General features: G+C 49.1%; 1 protein-coding gene across 4 annotated transcripts in view; it reads left to right on the top strand.

The window, feature by feature from the left end:
• Positions 1-20,255, top strand: part of ryr2a (ryanodine receptor 2a (cardiac)) — a 936,900-nt gene that overhangs the window by 903,674 nt on the left and 12,971 nt on the right. For all 4 annotated transcript variants that reach the window (XM_038814319.1, XM_038814304.1, XM_038814294.1 and 1 more), the window contains 4 exons: positions 3,488-3,548; positions 17,037-17,183; positions 18,034-18,168; positions 19,238-19,394. In XM_038814319.1, coding sequence (XP_038670247.1) covers positions 3,488-3,548; positions 17,037-17,183; positions 18,034-18,168; positions 19,238-19,394 — 500 coding nt within the window. The remainder of the gene's footprint in view (positions 1-3,487; positions 3,549-17,036; positions 17,184-18,033; positions 18,169-19,237; positions 19,395-20,255) is intronic.

The following is a 20,255-nucleotide window of genomic DNA, read 5'->3' as shown; positions in this document are numbered from 1 at the left end:
AGGGAAAAGTCTCACGGAAGAGCTGCATAGTTATAATAACATTGATGTATGTTCTATTGAGTGCCCTCTTCACTTGTTGCATTCTGATTTTAACGTATACATTTCCCAATGTGTTGCGTTCAATTCCACTACTTTGACTTGCTTTCATGACTTCTGTCTATTTTACAATCCAAACATGCATGGACTAAACAGTTCTCTGTTTTAACAATAGTAACAAAAGCCACAATTGGGTTACAGTTGGAATTTGGGATGGTTAGGACTGAAATGCACACTATCCTTACTGCTCAACTTAGATGACCGAATGGTTAATCACACAATTCCAAAGCATAACATGAAGATCACACATAGGGCAGGTTTCCACCGCCCCCCCTTGTCGTGTTTAACGGCAGCAGGGACAGCTCAACACTGGGTGCCGGTAGAACCTTGTGGTCCCACCGATGTTTACGGTATTTTGCGTGGCTCGTCCCTCCTGCCTTCGGCGGGACCGAAAGATCTTTCTGGAGGGATGGACTGGAAAATCCCACCCATAGTGTTTAAACTCTTATAATTGAATCAAGAGAGAGGGCACGTTCCAGTCAGACACTTGAGAAGAGGGGCTGGATTTTACAGTGTTTTTGGTGGCAGGGCGGATAAGATATATCTGCTCGTTGCTCACCACCTTCCATCCCACCTCTGATTTTCTCCTATAATTCGATGGGTGGGGGAGGGGGCCGTAAAAATCAGTAGCAAACCATCATTTTTAAAAAGATAATTCACTATCAATTGAGATGACTTGCATATTACGCTGTCCACCCTGTATCACTGCTGGCATGGCAAGGCTGATGGTGGTGGTTAGGCCATTTCTTTTTCAATCCAAATGGTTAAAAGGCAGGAAGGAAGGGAGATACATTGGGCGGGATTCTTGACCCCGCCGCACCACATTTCCGCCCCGATCGGCCGGCGGGATTCTCCGTTACGTCGACCGGTCAGTGGGGTTTCCCATTGTGGGGGGGCAGCCCCACGCCATCGGGAAACCCCTGGGAGCCCGTATAACGGAGAATCCCGGCGGCTGAGAGGGTGGTGCACTGTGTGCATTGGGATCATAGCTATCCCTAAGAGTTTTACCCCCACTTTGATCCTTCCCCACCTGGCTTGCAAAAGTCACCTTCCCACCCAAATAGCCCAGGATTTATCTCGCTCTGGATGGCATCACTGTTCCTCCTGTTAGCAGTCCTCCTCCCCCCCGTGCCAAATTCCGAGTCCTTAGACTGCTAGAGCTGCTGACCAACTGGATTGGCTGACAGATCCAGAGGACAGGGCTTCCCCCACTGAGTGGCAGTCATCTGACCTTCATATAAAGGCTTGTTATTGCTGCGAGGTGGTTTTGGTAAGCATAGGATAGTGTGGCACCGACATTCCTTCCGGTGGCCGCACAAAGAGTTGTACATCTCTTTATAATTATGCCCCTGGTCTGTTTCCAGCATATAATCCAGTTTAAACAATAAGAGCAGGGTTAGGCCATTTGGCCCTCGGAGCCTACTCCACCATTCAAGTCTGATTGTGGCTTTGACCAACAACTGATTGCAGCGTGGGAATGCCCTGAATTACAAGTGATTACCATAGCTGATCACACATTGGCAGCAAGACCTCATTAGAGAATAACTTCATCTTCCAGCAACTAATTATTCTGTTACATAGCAATCGTGGGCTCGCCTCTAAATTAAGAGTTTTGTCATTAAGCAGAGAACCTGACCTATGAAACCTCATCAGCGGTGAGATTCACTTCTTCAAAAAACGTAGCCTAATTTGATAAGTTTCAGTCTGAAACAGAAAATTGGCATTATAGCTTAGAATCTAATGTTGCAATATTAGCTTCATATGTTTGTAACACATTTTGTCTGTTTTGACAATGCAATTATAGTGCCTCGTATCAAATGATTTTAAGCACTCACATGCTTACGGAGCAGGCAATCATTTCTGGCTTAAATATGCAATTTTCCTGACCTTTTTCCATAACCTCACGAACATTTTCTTTCGGTTGAAAGCTCTGGCTGATTGATTTAACTGAACAATATTTTCTGAGAATTAACCATGCATAACAGGTGACAACAATGTAAAAGGTACATATCAATCAGACAGAAGAGCCTGTTAACCAGAGTGTGTTCCTGTCTAAATTGAGTTGAATAAAATATTATGATCAGCTGTAATTTATTCAGTGTCCAGACTTGTGTTGATTTTGTACCATGTGCTTTGAACAACCTGTCAGGAAATGTGTTCCTGTTCGTGTTACAGAATTCCATAAAGAGCAAACGGTGTGATGGAGACACAAGTGCCAGCTGAGTGCTCAGGGAAATCAGCCCTGTTGTATTCATGGCCCTATGTATGTTGTAATCATCACTTTGTTTGTGGATCAGTGATGCATTTGGATCTGTGGCTCTTGAGAGGCTTGATTCAATGATATTTCAGATTAGTACTCATGTTGGAAAGTGTTTTGTATTTAACTGTGGAACATAGTTGGGCCAATATTTCTGAGCCCCCTTTGCCTGAGTATTAAACAGGAATATTGCACCTGAAGTGTGCTAACGCCCGCTCAGTCCTGATATTTCCCTACCTTCCTGATCCGAGCAAATTAAATGGCCGGTGAGCTCCAGTATAGGCCCGCTCTGTGAGAAGGTTTAGCACTCATAATCGGATCTAGATATTCATCATTAGCTTTTCTGTATGCGCTTGGGAGGACTCCAAGCGATACTGACCGAATCAGAGGTGAGAGACTGGGAACCCTGTGACCTGTTTTTAACTCACATGGTCCTGGTTGGCTTGTACTTTCTACAATAGCAGGGCAGCTTTGTCCCCAAAGGATATCCTCAGGAATCCAGGGCCGCATTAAAATGGCAGAGACCCCGTGATCTGGAAGAAGAACCAAGAGAATTGGCCGGTATAGACCAATCGTCCGAGATCTCTGCACAGATCCTGTTCTATCCTCTTGGATAGCCTCTTGCACATTCCCCACTTGCATTCCTCTACAACCAGTGCATGTGCCTTCAAATGCTTAGCCCCTAAGTTCTGTTGTTCCCTCTGACTTGTTACCTTATCCCTCTCCATTAAGTCATTCATTAAAAGCTACCTCTTTGACCAAGCGATTAATCACTACCACCTGTCTAATATCTGATTACTCTTACATGAAGAATTAGAAAATGCTTACTGTGTTAAAGTATTAAATAAATATAATTTATTGTTGCTGTACTGAACCGTGTCAGGAGATGTGGTACGGACTGAAAAAATAACCTAACCACTCCAGATTTATTAACGAGTAATTAGGAATTAAGCATATTCACTTATTTTTAGATCATAACAGCACACTTAATCTTAATTCTATGGATGAATAAATATTCTTCTGTAATATTCTACTCTCTGTGCCAGGAAAATAATTTCTATGAAGTGTTTGTGATCTGCATCCTTTATTTGACACTATTGGTGCAAATCAGCTGATTGTGTTTGTTTTATACAGGCTTAACTCTATCGATGTCAAGTACCAGATCTGGAAGTTGGGAGTGGTGTTCACAGATAATGTAAGTATCAAATAGGGGTCAGAAACTGAACATGATATTCAGGGATAAACATATTCGTTTTTGAAACAGCTTCTTCCCCGCTGTTACCAGACGCCTAAACGACCCTTTTATGGACTGACCTCATTATAACCGCACCCCTGTATCCTTCACCCGATGCCGATGTTATGTAGTTACATTGTGTACCTTGTGTTGCCCTATTATGTATTTTCGTTTATTGCCTTTTCTTTTCATGTACTTAATGATCTGTCGAGCTGCTCGCAGAAAAATAGTTTTCACTGTACCTCTGTACACGTGACAATAAACAAAATCCAAATCCAAGAACCTTTCTCAAATAACTAATGACTGCTTTTTATCATTCATTGATATGTGTGCACATACATATGTGTATGTGTGTGATGGGTGTGCCAGCACAGGGTTTTCACATTTACTTTATTCTGCAACACCGGGAGTTTTTACGTTACCCTCTCAAGTTAAGAGGGTGGAAAGACCAAGATCGTGCACGGCATCAATCTTAACCCTCCACCTGGCTTGATGGAGGAGGAGTGAGGGATATATCAGTGCAAGAATTTACAGATTGTGGTTTATATAATTCCGCTTTTGCTGATGGACCACAGTATTTCAGTGATGTCCAGTTTTGAGCTGTTAGGTGTGTTCATCCACCCCAGTTCACATTTTACTACTGTTGCACTTGTGTAGAGTACTGATCTCCTTATCTGAGAAGATGTAAGGGAAGATGTAAATGCATTAGAGGCAGTTCAGAGAAGGTTTACTCGATTAATTCGAGGGATGGGCGGGTTGTCTCATGAGGAAAGGTTGGAGAGGTTAGGTTTGTATCCACTGGGGTTTAGAAGAGTAAGAGGTGACTTGCTCGAAACCTTTAAGATCCTGAGGGTCTTGACAGGATGGATGTGGAGCGGATGTTTCCTCATCAGGGAATCTAGAACCAGGTGTCACTCAAAAGGCAGAGAGAGCGAGTGAACAGTAGGCTTTATTAGTTATGAACTTGCCTAGCCAGAGTCAGTAGTACAGATGAACGCCGCCCACAAGAGGCCGGCCTATATATGGCCTCGGTGTGGGCGGAGCCAGAGGTGGAACCATATCGGGGTTAAGTACAGTACCTGGAAGCAGTTCATATCACCACTTCCAGGTCATAGATCACAGGTTATGGTATCATGCATACATTATGGTGAATACATTCACTACATTAACAATAAAGGATCACTCATTCAAGATGGAGATGAGGAGAACATTTTTCTCTCAGAGGGCCGCGAGTCTCTGGAACTCTCTTCCTTAAAAGGCAGTGGAAGCAGAATCTTTGAATATTTCTAAGGCAGAGCTAGATAGATTATTGATTAACAAAGAGGTGAAAGGTTACTGGTGGTAAGCAGGAATGTGGGTTTGAGGTTACAATCTGATCAACTGCGATGGCAGAGTAGGCTCAAGGGGCCGAATGGCCCACTCCTACTTCATATGTTATTATGTAATCTTGTGTTCATCCTATGGCAAGCCTGGTGCTGAGTGGGCGGGTGGGGGGGGGGGGGGTTAATCGGGTGGGAAGGTGGTGTGTGGGGACCCCACTAGCTTTCTGCCTCCATCTTGATGTTCACTTTATGTTCATCCTGCTGCTGCCGCTCACCATGCAGGGAACACAACAAGTAAACCCTCTCCGAGGCAGGGACCAAGTGCAGACAAGATGTCCTACCTGCTGCCAATCAATGCTCAATTGAACATAGCCTTAAGTACCTGAATGCACGGAACATTCAAAATAAAATAGATGTATTAGTTCCGCAGATGAGTGTAAAGGGATATGATATAGTTGGGATTACGGAGACATGGCTCCAAGGTGGGGCTAGTCAGTTTTTAGGAAGGACAGACAGAAAGGAAAAGGTGGTGGAGTTGCACTGTTGATTAAAGAAGATATTGATACAATATTGAGGAAAGGTATTAGTACAGATGATGTGGAATCTGTCTAGGTAGAGTTAAGAACCATCAAGGGGCAAAAACATTCGTCGGGGTGGAATACAGACCACCAAACTGCAGTGGTAGTGTTGGGAATAGCATTAGACAGGAAATCAGAGATGCATTTAATAAAAGAACATCTGTGATTATGGGTGACTTTAATCTGCATGTAAATTTGGTGACTCAAAATAATCACAGTACAATAGAGGAGGAATTTCTGGAGCATATATGGAATGGTTTTCTTGACCAGTATGTTGAGCAACCAACAAGGGAACAGGCTATATTGGACTGGGTATTGTACAATGAGAAAGGATTAGTTGGCAATCTAGTTGTGAGAGAACCCTTTGGGATGAGTGACCATAATATGGTAGAATTCTTTATCAAAGTGAATAGTGAGGTAGTTGATTCTGAGACCAGGGTCCAGAACTTCCATAAAGGTAACTATGATGGTATGAGGCATGAGCTGGCTATGACGGACTGGGAAACATTACAGAAACAAAAGATAGCAGGCAGGCAATGGCAGGCCTTCAAGGAACGAATAGGTGAATTCCAAAAGTTTTTTATTCCGATTTGGCGCACGAGTAGAAAGGGAACATTGGAGAATTTTCGCTCCAGAATTTCCCTTGTAAGCCAAGCCATGGCTTATAAGGGAAATGAGAGATCGTATTAGATTCAAAGAAGAGGCATACAAATTAGCAAGAAAACGCAATAGGCCTGAGGATTGGGAACAGTTCAAAATTCAGAAAAGGCAGACCAAGGGGAAAATACAATATGAAAGTTAACTAGTGGAGAACATAAAAACTGACTGTGAATGTTTTTACAGTTATGTAAAGAGAAAAAGATGAATAAAAACTAATGTAGGCCCCTTACAGCCAGAAACGGGGGAATTCATAGCAGGGAGCAAAGAAATGGTTGAGGAACTAAATTCGTACTTTTCTTCTGTTTTCACAAAGGAAGACATTAATAGTGTACCGGAAGTTTTGAGAAGCACAAGTTTTAATGAGAAGCTGAAGGAAATGAGTATTCGTAAAGAAATAGATTTGAGGAATTTTTTGGGATTGAAGGCGGACAAATCTCCAGGGCCTGATAATCTGCATCCCAGAGTATGTAAGGAAGTGGTCCTAAAAATAGTAGATCCATTGGTGGTCATTTTCCAAAATTCTTTGAACTCTGGAACGGTTCCTACAGATTGGAGGGTTGTGAATGTAACCTCGCTATTCAAAAAGAGAGGTAGAGAGAAAACAGGGAACTATAGATCACTGAGCCTAACATCGGTAGTAAGGAAGTTGCTGGACTTCATTATTAAGGATTTTATAGCACAGTATTTGGAAAGCAGTAGTGCAATCAGACAAAGTCAGCATGGATTTACGAAAGGAAAATCATGCTTGACAAATCTACTAGAATTCTTTGAAGATGTAACTAGTAGAGTTGATCAGGGAGAACCGGTGGATGTGGTTTATTTAGTAGGCGTTCGACAAGATCTCACACAGAAAATTAATGTGTAAAGTTAAAGCGCATGGAATTATGGATAGTGTTTTGAGATGGATAAAAAGTTTATTAGCAGACAGGAAGCAAAACGTTGGAATAAAAGGGTCTTTTTCCGATTGGGAGGCAGTGACTAGTGGGGCACTGCAGTGATCGACGTTCGGACCCCAACTGTTCATATTATATATTAATGATTTAGACGAGGGAACTGAATGTTTAATCTCCAGATTTGCAGATGGTACAAAGTTGGGTGGGAGGGTGACCTGTGAGGAGGATGCAGAGATACTTCAGCGAGATTTGGACAGGCTGAGTGAGCACATGCACAGCGGCTGCAGTATAATGTGGATTATTGTAACGTTATCTGCTTCTGTAGCAAAAATAGGAAGGCAGATTATTCTTTGAATGGATGTAAATTAAGAGAGGTGGATACTTAGCGAGACCTTGTTGTCCTTGTGTATCTTTCTTTGAAAGTAAGCGCGCAGGTACAGCAGGCAGTAAAGAAGGCAAATTATATAATGGCCTTGATAGTGAGAAGATTTGAGTATAGGAATAGAGAACTGAGGTGAAGAGAAATTCCTTCACCCAGAAAGTGGTGAATTTTTGGAATTTGCTACCATAGAAAATAGTTGAAGCCAAAACATTGTGTAATTTCAAGAGGAATTGGATACAGCTCTTGGGGCTAAAGGGATCAAGAGTAATGGGAGGAAGGTGGGATCAGGGTATCGAACTTGATGATCAGCCATGATCATAATGCATGGCAGAGTAGGTTCGAAGGGCCGAATGGCCTCCTCTTGCTTCTATTTTCTATGTTTCTATAAAATGGCCTGTCTCATTGTTAAAATTTTTATTAATCTTTTAGAAGATTTATATAACTAAGAGACTCGATCGGTCACTTCATAGGGCAGCTAAGAGCCAACCATACTAATGTGGGACTGGTGTGATTGTGTAGGCCAGACAGGGTTAGAATGACAGTTTTCCATCGCTATTGATGTTAGTGGACCAGTGTGTTTTTTTTTTCAGACCTGTGGTCACTTTACTGGCACCATATTTTCATTTCCACATTTTAATTTAAACTGAATTCAATTCTCAAACTTCCATGATAAATTTAAATACTATGGGCGCGATTCTCCGCACCCGCGGAAAATCGCGAAGTTGGCGTCAAAAACGGGCGCGTCTGACGACGGTCGGGAAGGGTCCATTTCCCGACGTATTCACGTCCTGGAAATGGGCTAGGAACGCGGCCGCGTCAATCACGTGCGCGATGACGACGAAACGCGGCGACGATGCGACCACGCCCACGTGACGCCGCCCGACGCCGTAAAAAGGCGCGGGCGAGCACAGAATCTGTAGGCCATGATGTCGGAGCCCAGGAGAGCTGCACCTCATTTTGTTGATGCAGATGTGGAGACGCTGCTCGATGCCGTCGAGCAGAGGAGGGGCATCATCTGCCCGCGGAGAGGGCATCGCCAACCTGCCAGCGCTGTGTGCCAGGCCTGGCGTGAGGTGGGTGCTGCCGTCAGTGCTGTGGGGCAGACACCTCGCTCAGCAGAGCAATGCAGGAAAAAGCTGCATGACCTCACCAGGGCTGCCAGGGTAAGTGCCAAGAGGGTGCCCCCTGGTCACAACCATCCCTCCCCCCTTAACTTAATCACCCACCTCCCCCCCTGGCACGGGGGGTGGAGGGGGATTGGGGCAGAGTTAGTTGAGGGTGGTTCACAAAGTTGTCACAGACCCAGCGCTCTGGCCCCGTGGAGAGATGCAATTGTCTTATGACAACTTGACCCCCAAACTGTGCCAGTATCTGAACGGACTGCTGATACCTGCCGTATTGCAATGATCTACCTATGTACCCTCCCCCAACAGGCCAAGTCCGCTCTCAACACCCAGACTGGAGGGGGTTCGCCCAACCTGCACCCCCTCACCACCTTTGAGCAGAGGGCACTGGACCTTGTTGGGGGGGTCTGGCACCCGGGATGTCGTGCTATGCGAGGTTGGCGGAGCTGCAACAAGTGAGACACCCCTCCATGACAAACACCCCCCCCTCCCACATCCTCTGTCCCTTCACACACCCTGCCCACTTGGACACCTCCCCCATCCTCTGTCCCTTCACACACCCTGCCCACTTGGACACCTCCCCCATCCTCTGTCCCTTCACACACCCTTCCCACTTGGACACCTCCCCCATCCTCTGTCCCTTCACACCCTGGCCACTGGGCCCAGCGCCCAGCCGAGCGAATCTAAATAAGCAGTTTCATTCTCTTACCTAGGACGTGATGCCGAACGACCAGGGCCGTCTGGCTGCAGAAGGGCACAGGCGTCTGACCCCACCTCACCCGGGGCCTCATGACAGAGGGTGCCTGATCAGCGGGGAAGCCCATCCTCCCCTACACAATCTGTGGAGCAGGACGCCCAGAGGGCGGTGACACCACCACAAGAGAGAGAAATGGCCCGCGAATGCCCTGCGGCCTCTCAGCGGGCCGATGACACAGAGGAGGCCTCAAACCTAGGCGACCTCGAGCTTGCGTCACTGCTATCTCCCACACCATCCAACATCCCAGAGACACTCACCCCGGCTGGATTATTTAGTGATGAGGCTCCTGGGTCACAGTCTGGTTCGCACATCACAGCTGAGCAGGTACAGCAGGTGGAGGTCGGAGCAGACGAGGGCCCGGACTGGCGGAGGCCAGGCCAGGCCCAGCATGCAGCTGGGTCCCAGACGTTTTCTGAGTTCCTGGAGTTTCTCAACCCACCCGCACAGCCGATGCCTCAAGAAACCCAGGGAAACTATGACGGGATGAGGGCTGCCTTCCTGGCTCTGCAGACGCTATTAGAGGAGTCGAACCGCGTCCAAGAGCAGGGAGTGGTGCCGCTCATGGCAGCGACCCAGTCCGACACCGCACGGATAGCATCCGCGGTGGAGGCAATGGGTCAGGTTATCCAAGGCGTTGGGGTTAATGTGCACGCGTCATCCTCGGCCCTGGACAGGGTTGCCCTCTCACAGGCAGCAATGTGCCAGAGCCAAAACGACATTGCCGGCGCCCTGCGGGCCTTGGCCCAGTCTCACCAGGTCATGGCCCAGTCACAGCAGTCAGTCGCCGAGAGCATCAAACGCCTGACACATGTGCTGGATGGCGTCGTGCACACACAGGTTGAGATCGCCCAGTCCCTGGCAGGAATGTCTAACTCCCTGGACTCCGTGTCAGCAAACGTTCGGATCCTGGTGGATACCGTCGCAGGCCTCCAGGACTGGCAGCGCCAGGTGTCGGTGGCGCGACGGGGCACCTCCCCGCTCGCACCTCTGTCCCAAAGTGAGCCCCGGGGGCCACCTGGCTCCCCGAGGGAGGAGGAGGTTTCGGGGCCCGTCCCATTAAGTCCATCACGGGACGTCCCGGAATTCTCGGCCTCCCCCCGTCCCATCCCTGGTGCATCGGGTGGGCAGCAGGAAGAGCAGGGTGGCACAACGTCACCCGAGACGCCCGCAGAGCAGCCTGGCCCATCAAGGCCGGGTCGCCCCAGGAAATGCTTGGCCAAGGAGAAACGAGTCGAAGGGGGCGATTCGCAGCAGTCCTCCTCCACTCCTGCTGTATCATCTGGGGACTCACGTAGACGTAGAGGTAGGGCCCGTAAGGCAACAAAGTGAGACACATAGTAAGTTGGCACGGGTGAAGGGCACAGTTTAGTTGTAGGGGCTAGGGCACCTGTAAATGTTTGTTCATATTAAACGCACTGTTCCACCTTACTTGTAATACCGTGTGATTGTTCCACAGCCACAGGTATCGTGATGGTGACCGAGTGTCGCTGGGGTTGACGAGCGGTGAAACTTCGGTGCCGGGTGTGCAGTCCCGGGGGGGGGTTGTGGTGGTGGCAGTTGTGTGTTGACCCTCTGCACGACTAGCGATGCAGGTGGTGGTTTGGTGTTCAGCGGGGACGTCACATGTGACGCGTGAACCGTGCTGCCACCAAGGCGTCGCGTGCCCGCCGTCCTCGCCGGGTCCGTCGTGCCGCCTCCTGGACATCACCAGCACCTGGGTCGTGTCTGCGTGCTGCGCCCGCCACTCCACCAGCTTCCTCCTCCTCCTTCTCCTCCTCCTGCTCCTCCTCCCGCTCCTCCTCCTCCTCCTCTGTGCTGGCACCACTGCCACTGGCTTCTCCCTCCGCCTCCTGCAGCAGGTCATCTCCCCTCTGCATCGCGATGTTGTGCAGCGCACAGCAGACCACAACAATGCGAGCGACCCTGTCGGGCTGGTACTGCAGGGCCCCTCCGGAGCGGTCCAGGCACCTGAATCTCATCTTCAGGAGGCCAAGGCAGCGCTCCACCACACCCCTGGTTGCTGCATGGGCCTCGTTGTATCGGGTTGCCGCATTGGTCTGAGGCCTCCGTATAGGCGTCATCAGCCAAGACCTCAGCGGATAACCTCTGTCGCCTAGCAACCAGCCCCTCAGCCGTGGGGGACGTCCCTCAAACATCGCAGGGATGAACGACTGCGCCAGTATGTAGGAGTCATGCACACTCCCTGGGAACCTTGCACAGACGTTCATGATCCGCATGTGGGGGTCGCATACCACCTGGATATTCATGGAGTATGTCCCCCTCCTGTTTGTGAACACGTCCCTGTCCCCTCCAGGCGGGCGCATGGGGACATGAACACAATCGATTGCCCCCTGCACCATCGGTATCCCGGCCACTCTGGCAAATCCACGGGCTCGTGAGTCTTGACTTGCTTGGTCCTCGGGAAAGGTGATGTAGCGGTCCGCGATGGCATAGAGGGCATCGGTCACATCCCGGATGCACCTGTGCACCGATGACTGGGAGATCCCGGAGACGTCCCCGCTCGGAGACTGGAAGGAACCGGTAGCATAGAAGTTAAGAGCGACCGTCACCTTGATGGCAACAGGGATCGCGTGTCCTCCCCCCGTTCCACGTTGTGCCAGGTGCGCCACGAGGTGACAGATATGTATCACCGTCCGCCTACTCAGCCGGAGTCTCCTCCTGCAGGTGATGTCCGTCATTGTTAGGAAAGAGACCCGGACACGGTACACCCTCGGCCTTGGTCGTCGCCTCTGGCGCCGTGGCTGCACCCTCACTCTCTCCTCTTCCTCTTCCTCCTCCTCCTCCTCCCCATGCTGCTCGACGACTGGCAACTCCTCGGCCCTTCCCTCTGCTGCTGCAGCTGGCCCTGCATCCACTGCGGGATGTGGGTGTGGATGCTGCTGCACCGCCAAATGCAGTGCAGCGGCCCCACCCACTGCGCAGAACATAGCCGTTCTGTTCTCAGACATTGTGCTAACCTACAGAAGGGTGGTGGGGGGCAGAGAAACGGGACATGTTAGACGGAGGTTAGTCGCCACCTCGGCAGCCGCCTGCCACGGGATACCTGTGTGTCCCGGTGGCCTGGACGTGCTGCTGACACGCGGGCAGCCTAACCCCAGGTCACTTTCTGCATCCAACGGGCAGTTAACTATGTCCTCCTCACCGGTGCGTCAGTGGCCTGTGGCCATAAGCCACAGGGGAACCAGCGGCCTTGTCCTTGTGACCGGCACGCCATAGCATGGTGGCAGACATTTTGTTACGGGGTTGGACGGCTCACTCGCTCACTCTCTCACTAACACCCCCCCCACTCCCACTCCCCCCTCCATCTCCCCCCTCCGTCTTCCCCACTCCCCCCCTCCGTCTCCCCCACTCCCCCCCTCAGTCTCCCCCACTCCCCCCCTCCGTCTCCCCCACTGCCCCCCTCCATCTCCCCAACTTCCCCCTCCGTCTCCCCCACTGCCCCCCTCCGTCTCCCCCACTCCCCCCCTCCGTCTCCCCCACTCCCCCCTCCGTCTCCCACACTCCCCCCCCCTCCATCTCCCCCACTCCCCCCCTCCGTCTCCCCCACTCCCCCCCTCCGTCCGGGCCGGAGAATAGCGGTGGGCCAAAAACTAGCGATTCTGGTCGTGTCGGGGGCGCGTTTGAGGCGTTTTGCGGGAATGGCGACTTGGAGTTTGTGCGGGGTTCGGAGAATAGCGGGAGGGCGTCGGACCAGCGTCGCCGTAAACATTTGCACCGCCCGCTATTCTCCGACCCGTCGTGAGTGCGGAGAATCACGCCCTATATTCTCTGAACATTTTGCCCACAGGAGTCCAATAACATAACAATATCAACATAGTGTCATGGTTATGATCAGAGTTGCATGTACCCCACATTTTGGTGACCATGGACGCAATTCTCCGCTCCCATGCCGGGTGGGAGAATCGCGGGAGGGCCGCTCTGGCACCCCCCGCGATTCTCCCACCCCCCCCAAAATGGCGTGTCGCGAGCAGCGCCCGCGATTCTCCGACCCGGATGGGCCGAGTGGCCTGCCGTTACCGACCAGTTCACGTCGACGGCAACCACACCTGGTCGCTGCCGGCGTGAACATGGCGCCAACAGCTGTTTTGTGGCTTGTGCGGGGCGGAGAGGGGAATGAGCACCATGACCGTGCTCGGGAGGGGACTGGCCCGCGATCGTCGGGCCGGCGTCTCAAGAGGACGCACTTTTTCCCCTCCGCCGCCCCGCAAGATCAAGCCGCCACGTCTTGCGGGGCAGCGGAGGGGAAGACGGCAACCGCACATGTCGTGCGGGGTTCGGGTAGCATGGTGGTTAGCATAAATGCTTCACAGCTCCAGGGTCCCAGGTTCGATTCCCGGCTGGGTCACTGTCTGTGTGGAGTCTGCACGTCCTCCCCCTGTGCGTGGGTTTCCTCCGGGTGCTCCGGTTTCCTCCCACAGTCCAAAGATGTGCGGGTTAGGTGGATTGGCCATGCTAAATTGCCCGTAGTGTCCTAAAAAGTAAGGTTAAGGGGGGGGGTTGTTGGGTTACGGGTATAGGGTGGATACGTGGGTTTGAGTAGGGTGATCATGGCTCGGCACAACATTGAGGGCCGAAGGGCCTGTTCTGTGCTGTACTGTTCTATGTTCTATGTTCTATGTGCGGGTTTGAGCCGTCATCCGTCGTGACGTCAGCCGCGCATGCGCGGTTTGGAGCTGGCCAACCTGCGCATGCGCGGCTGACGTCATTAGGCGCGTCGGCCGCGTCATTCCCGGCGACCGAGATTCACGCCACGGCCCTCCTAGCCCCCCGGCGGGGGGAGAATAGCGGGCCATGAGCGGCCTCTGACGCCGTCGTGAACCTCTCCGGGTTTCACGTCAGTGTCGGGCCTGGCGGAGAATTCCGCCCCATGTTTTTCCATTGCTCTCCACCTCCCATTTAATTCTGTTGGAACCAATGCTTGTTATGTCAGCACTAACCATAGTGCCAAGTGATATCGTGGTGCCAATGGGCAATCATTTTCTCATTTCACCCTCGGGCTGGATTGTAAGCTGAGGGCAGGCTTCCCACACCCAAGTGTAAATTCTGGGGCAAGCCCACCTTCTAATTGGTGGGCTCTCCCCTCTTTAATTTTATGGCTGGCGGGCTCTTTAGTTAACATGAGGCAGGACTTCCAGCCATCGCCAGGAGGAACTCCCACCTTATACAGGCCAGCAGCTCTGTGCCAGACCAGGTTGGTGACCACTGCAGTATTGCAGAAAGCCGGAATGAAGAGGAACCATGGATGCCTCTGGTTCCAGCTAAATCCATCCAGATCTCTCTCAGGCCATCGAGGGCGACAGGGAGGGGAGAGTGGAAGAGGGAGGCAAAACTGGGGTGGGGATGTCTGATTGGCACCGGGGGCCCAGGACACCTCCCTTGCTGCCTGTAAAATCATGGCGGGACCAGTAGCGTGCATGCCACCAATGGCATGGTGTCCCAATTTACAAGTCCACCCTCGGGTTTCTCTGCCCGCGTGAGGCTCCTAATATTTAACCACATGTGTTTCACATTATGCACAGTTGATTTATTGGTGCATTTATGGAACCCAATGGGCTCAGCTCCTGAGCCATTTAGTTCAGCTGAGCATGTGAATTGCATCAGGATTACCCAGCAACAAATCGATGCAGATTAGGGGATTGCTGTTAATTGACAGGACGTGGGCTCAGATAATCAAACATTGGGATTTGTACAGCAGGCACTGCATTTATGCCACTTAACAGCTTTCTGTCACTGAATGGTAGATGAGTAATCAATTAAGGCTATGAAGTATTGAGCAACATGCTGTGAAAAAAGATAAGCAGGACATTTGGACAGAGACTGAGCAGAATAAATCTCATCTAAATAGATAGAAACATTTCATGAAAACAAAAACCACCAGTACTTTTCAAAGGTTCCATTGACATCAATGGGCAAACGGGGGAACGTTTCCAGTGAATTTATAGCAGAAAGCTTTTTGCAAAAAATCCCAAAGAAAACCTGGAACTTTTTTTTGTTTCCCTTTATTTTTCCCTAATTTACAAATACATTCAACCTATTTAGGAGCTTGACCAACAACTTACATTATTTATCTTCACTGAGTGTTGATTTTGCAAAGATTGTCAACACGTATGAAAGACGACCGACCATCGTACATCACGGGCGGGATTTTCCGTTAACCAATGCCCATATCGTATTCGGTGATCGGGCGGAGAATCAACTCCAATGCCCAAATTGCCATGCTCCGCACCCTTGGAAATGGTGTCAGCATGTTGCGCCGTTGAAACGGCGTTGCCGTGTCATCGGCCGGCCCTCCCGCGATGCTCCAACCCCAATGGGCCAAGTTCCCGATGGTGTGGAACACGTGTGGTCTCAGCGGTCGGGAACCCGGCGTGGTGGCTGCGGACTGTGTCCAACACCACTACACGCAGCCTGGATCCGTGCTGCTGGCCAGGGGGGGGGGGTTATGCGAGGGCTGGGGTACTGGTGGGGGGTTCCTGAGGGTGGTCTGTGGGATTGCGGATGGTAGGTCGGGTCCGCGCATGGCCGGCTCCATGTTGTACGGCGCGACCGCTGCAGGAACCTGCCAGGGACCCGGGACAATGGCATGAAAAAAATCAGCGCAGACCCTCACTGATTCGAGGACTGGTGAGGGGCTAACACCAGCCGGTGAAACTCCCAGCTCCCGCGGCAAAAACGGCTGGGTCCCTGGCTGCGCATGTGCAAGGCTGGCAACATGGCACCGGCTGTGCGCGGACCTGACCTGCCATCCGAGGCGCGACAGGTCACCCCCCACCATTCCCCCCAGCCCTCGCGGAAGCTCCACCGGCCAGCGGCACTGAGCCCGGCCGAGTGTTGCGGCTCTGGACACAGTCCGCAGCTGCCACTCCGGGTTCCCGACTGCTGACACCACACGTGTCCTGCACCGTCGGGATCTCAGCCCATCGGGGGCGGAACTTCGCATGTGGGCCAGATGATGACGCGCCAACGCCGTTGCTACGACACGCGGTGCGCGATGCGTAGACACCATTTCCGAGGGGGCGGAGCATGGCTGACCAGCATCAAACTGGCATCGGCCCCGATTTGGGCATCGGAGTCGATTCTCCGCCCGATCACCAATTACAATATCGGCGTTGGGCAACGGAGAATCCCGTCCATGATCTTCCATCTTTTTTTTTAACCCTGTCCCACCATAACTCCACTGGGAAATGATAGAGCAAATCGCTGAAGATGGAAGACGTGGCAGAAGCCCTTGGGGAATTTAAGGGATCACATCTATTTGATAATTGTGCAGAGTGATACAAGCTGGCGCTGGAAAGTGGTCACCGTGGTGATTTAAAGAGCTCACTTGCATACCATATGCCTTCTGCCTTTGCTTTAAATCGATTATTTTGGAAGGAAATGACCCCTAACAAGCTGGCAAGTAGAACCTTGCAATATGCACAAGCAAAATATAGCTGCACACCTGAAATGTAAAAAAAAAGACTGCAAATTTGAAACTATATTTGAACAGCAAATCATCAAATAAGACAAAATAGATTCTGATTAAAGGTTTCTACGTGAAGCATTAACGTTTGTTCAGTTTTCAGATTCTTGTAAAATTTCAGGCATTTTCTGTTTTTATTTTAGAACTCAGCGCTATAAGTGTACATTCAATTAGAACTGTAGCTCAGGCAGCCAATGTATTTCTGCTGTTCTGTTGTCTGTTAGTTATGCCTGTTTCTCTTTGCTTGCAGTCCTTCTTGTACCTTGCCTGGTACATGACTATGTCAGTGCTGGGTCATTATAACAACTTTTTCTTCGCTGCCCATCTGCTGGATATTGCAATGGGATTTAAAACGTTAAGGACCATCCTGTCATCAGTGACACACAATGGCAAACAGGTACCAGAGTGCGGACTTTTTAATTATAAAGTTAGATCCACAAATTAATAGCTAGGTGCCAAAACCCTTCGGAGCACGATTGCGAGGGTTGTTGCACCTGTTTTCTACCATTCTGCTTGTTGCAACCTTTTGAAACTTAAGATACGAAGCACAGAGATTTATTTGGTCTCCTTTAAAAACATACTTTTTGTGAACCAAGAGGTGACTTAATATTAACCAAGGCCAAAGAAAATTGGCGAAACAAAAGTGGAATGAATTGGAGGTGAAACACTTCAGAAAACAATGCCCTCAAAATGTCTTTTTGATCTCCCAGTGTTTGCATGGGTTTCGCCCCCACAACCCAAAGATGTGCAGGGTAGGTGGATTGGCTACGCTACATTGCCCCTTGCAATTCAATGAGACTTGTTTGATACGATAATCCTCAACTCCACTTTCCCGCCTTATCCCCATAACCCTTGATCTTCTTACTGATTAAAAATCTGTCTATCTCAGCCTTGAACATACTTAATGACCCAGCCTCTTTAGTTGGTTGCGTTAAAGAATTCCACAGATTCACTACCCTCTCAAAGAAGAAATCCCTCCTCATCTCTCTTAACTAGGTGACCCCCCCTTACCTTGAGATTATGCTCTCTGGTCCGAGACTCTCCCAAAAGGGGAAAAAAATCTTTCAAACACTGGGAGATCTTTCAAGCCCCCTGAGAATCATATGTTTCAATAAGGTTGCCTCTTCAGGCTTATAATGAATGGATGACTGTCCATTAAAAATGCAAGCTCCAGTTTCATTTAATAGGTGGCCATTAATTATTTCAGGTTGATTTGACACTTTTGATGTCTCCTTATGTCTGCGCAGCTGGTGTTAACCGTGGGCTTATTGGCCGTCGTGGTGTATCTGTACACAGTGGTAGCTTTTAATTTCTTCCGCAAATTCTACAACAAAAGTGAAGATGGAGACACGCCAGACATGAAGTGTGATGATATGCTGACAGTAAGCGCTGTACCTGCCTGCGATTAAACGGACCTGTCAAGTGTGATCCATTTACGTTAGATTTTGCTTTTAATACTAAGACATGTTAATCTGGCAAAGAAACACAGCCCCAAAGGACTAAATACACGGACGCACCCTTGCAATGTGGTCCCAGTCCACGAGTTTCCATTGGATGAAAACTCAGGACTGCAGGCTTAAAGTTACCTGATATGCACCCTCAATTGGGAAGGCATTAAGCCTTGAGGGGAAATCCATCAAATCAAACTATTCCTGTTTAATGAACTTGCAATCTGCCTGAGACAATTTGATCATTGTCGATAGTAATGTTTGCCTAATGGTGCAAAATTATACCTTGAGGATGAACAAAACATGCAAATACAATTATTTGCTGCTATTGTATCATTTTTAGAAGAGCTGAATGCGTTAATATAACTACTCATTTATTATCAATGCAAGTTCAATATGCCTTCCTCCTTCATAAAGTGTTGCTTTTGATTTTGTTTTAATTTTAAATTAATTTGTTTGCGAACAGCCACTTGATCTTCAGCTGTGTTTTGCCCCGACATATCCTGTCGCCCAACAAATTTTACGTAGCGTTCCTGATGTGTGTTTTTTTTTGGTTTGGGCTGTTTCTTTGGGGTTTAATTGCACGGTTTTACTGCTGAAGCTACTGTGTGTGGATAGGTCTACCTTCCATAGAAATTCACCCTCCGGATTACACTTGAAAGTTTCTCCCAACCACAGGAACATTTTAGAGACGCCTTTGCGAATAACGAGGAGTTGACATCAGTATTTGCGCTCAGAGAGTGCGTCACAATTCAGTTATATGAGCGTGAAAATCCTGTAATGTTTTGAAAGTGAAACTTCCTGGTGTATTGCATTTTGGATGCAACAAATTTTTATGTGGCTTTTGTTTGAAGCGGTTTGTTGATTGATTACCAGATGATTCGAAATACAAACCGCTGACATATTATTTAGAGGACTCACCCAGAAAAAAAAAGAAAAGCGTGATCATCTGATGTTGTCACTTAATATCCACTTGTCTAAGTTGCGATTGTCTTTTTTAAAGTGTTACATGTTCCACATGTACGTGGGTGTCCGTGCTGGAGGAGGCATTGGCGATGAGATTGAGGATCCAGCTGGGGATGAATACGAAATCTATCGAATCATCTTTGACATCACCTTCTTTTTCTTTGTAATTGTTATCCTGTTAGCCATCATTCAAGGTAAGGGGATCTGTGTAAGTGCAGCTGCTTGCTGACAATCATATCATTATGACTTTTTATTTCAGCATTCCTCTCGGTGAATAGTCGCAACAGTGCAGGTGGATATCTGTAAGCAGCACGGTTTGAGTTTTCCAGACAAAAGCTCAGTGACATTGGCTGGCGCAACTTCTTTGGACCTTGACTGTTATCCTGACTACATGAAATAGTAGAAATAGGAAAGTGTTGTCCAGCCCAAATCTTTTTTTAAAAATAAACTTAAGAGTATCCAAATCTTTTTTTTACAATTAAGGGGCAATTTAGCGTGGCCAGTTCACCTATCTTGCACATCTTTTTTGGGTTGTGGGGATGAGGCCCTCACAGACACGGGGAGAATGTGCCAACTTCACACAAATAGTGACCGTGGCGGAATCAATCCTGGGTCCTCAGCGCAGTGCTAACCACTGCACCACCATGCTGCCCTGTCCAGCCAATACCTAATACTGGATACTACCCTAATTATATACAAAGCTATGTCGAGAGAAAGAAAGATTGCATTGCATTGTGTTAGACTAGTTATGTTAGACTTTTAAACATTCTATTATGCTATAAATGTTTGGAATTCCAGCCTTACTCCCATGTTTACTGGTTACGGTGACATTGTGAGATGCAGTGTAAAATTAATTTTATGCTATGAAAGCTTGCCTGATAACTCTTGAGTAAAAGCACTTTTTTCATGCTGTATTAAACAATGCAGACCAGAAGGACCCAGGTCTAATCCGTGGTTTATGTATAGGACCAGCAGCCGTAGAGCAGAAGGAGACCACTTGGCCCATCGAGTCTGTCCACCATTCAATGAGATCACGGCTGATCTGATCTAATCCT

This window comes from Scyliorhinus canicula, chromosome 1 (assembly GCF_902713615.1).
Source record: "Scyliorhinus canicula chromosome 1, sScyCan1.1, whole genome shotgun sequence".
NCBI lineage: Eukaryota > Metazoa > Chordata > Chondrichthyes > Carcharhiniformes > Scyliorhinidae > Scyliorhinus > Scyliorhinus canicula.
This window is presented reverse-complemented; position numbering and strand designations above follow the sequence as displayed.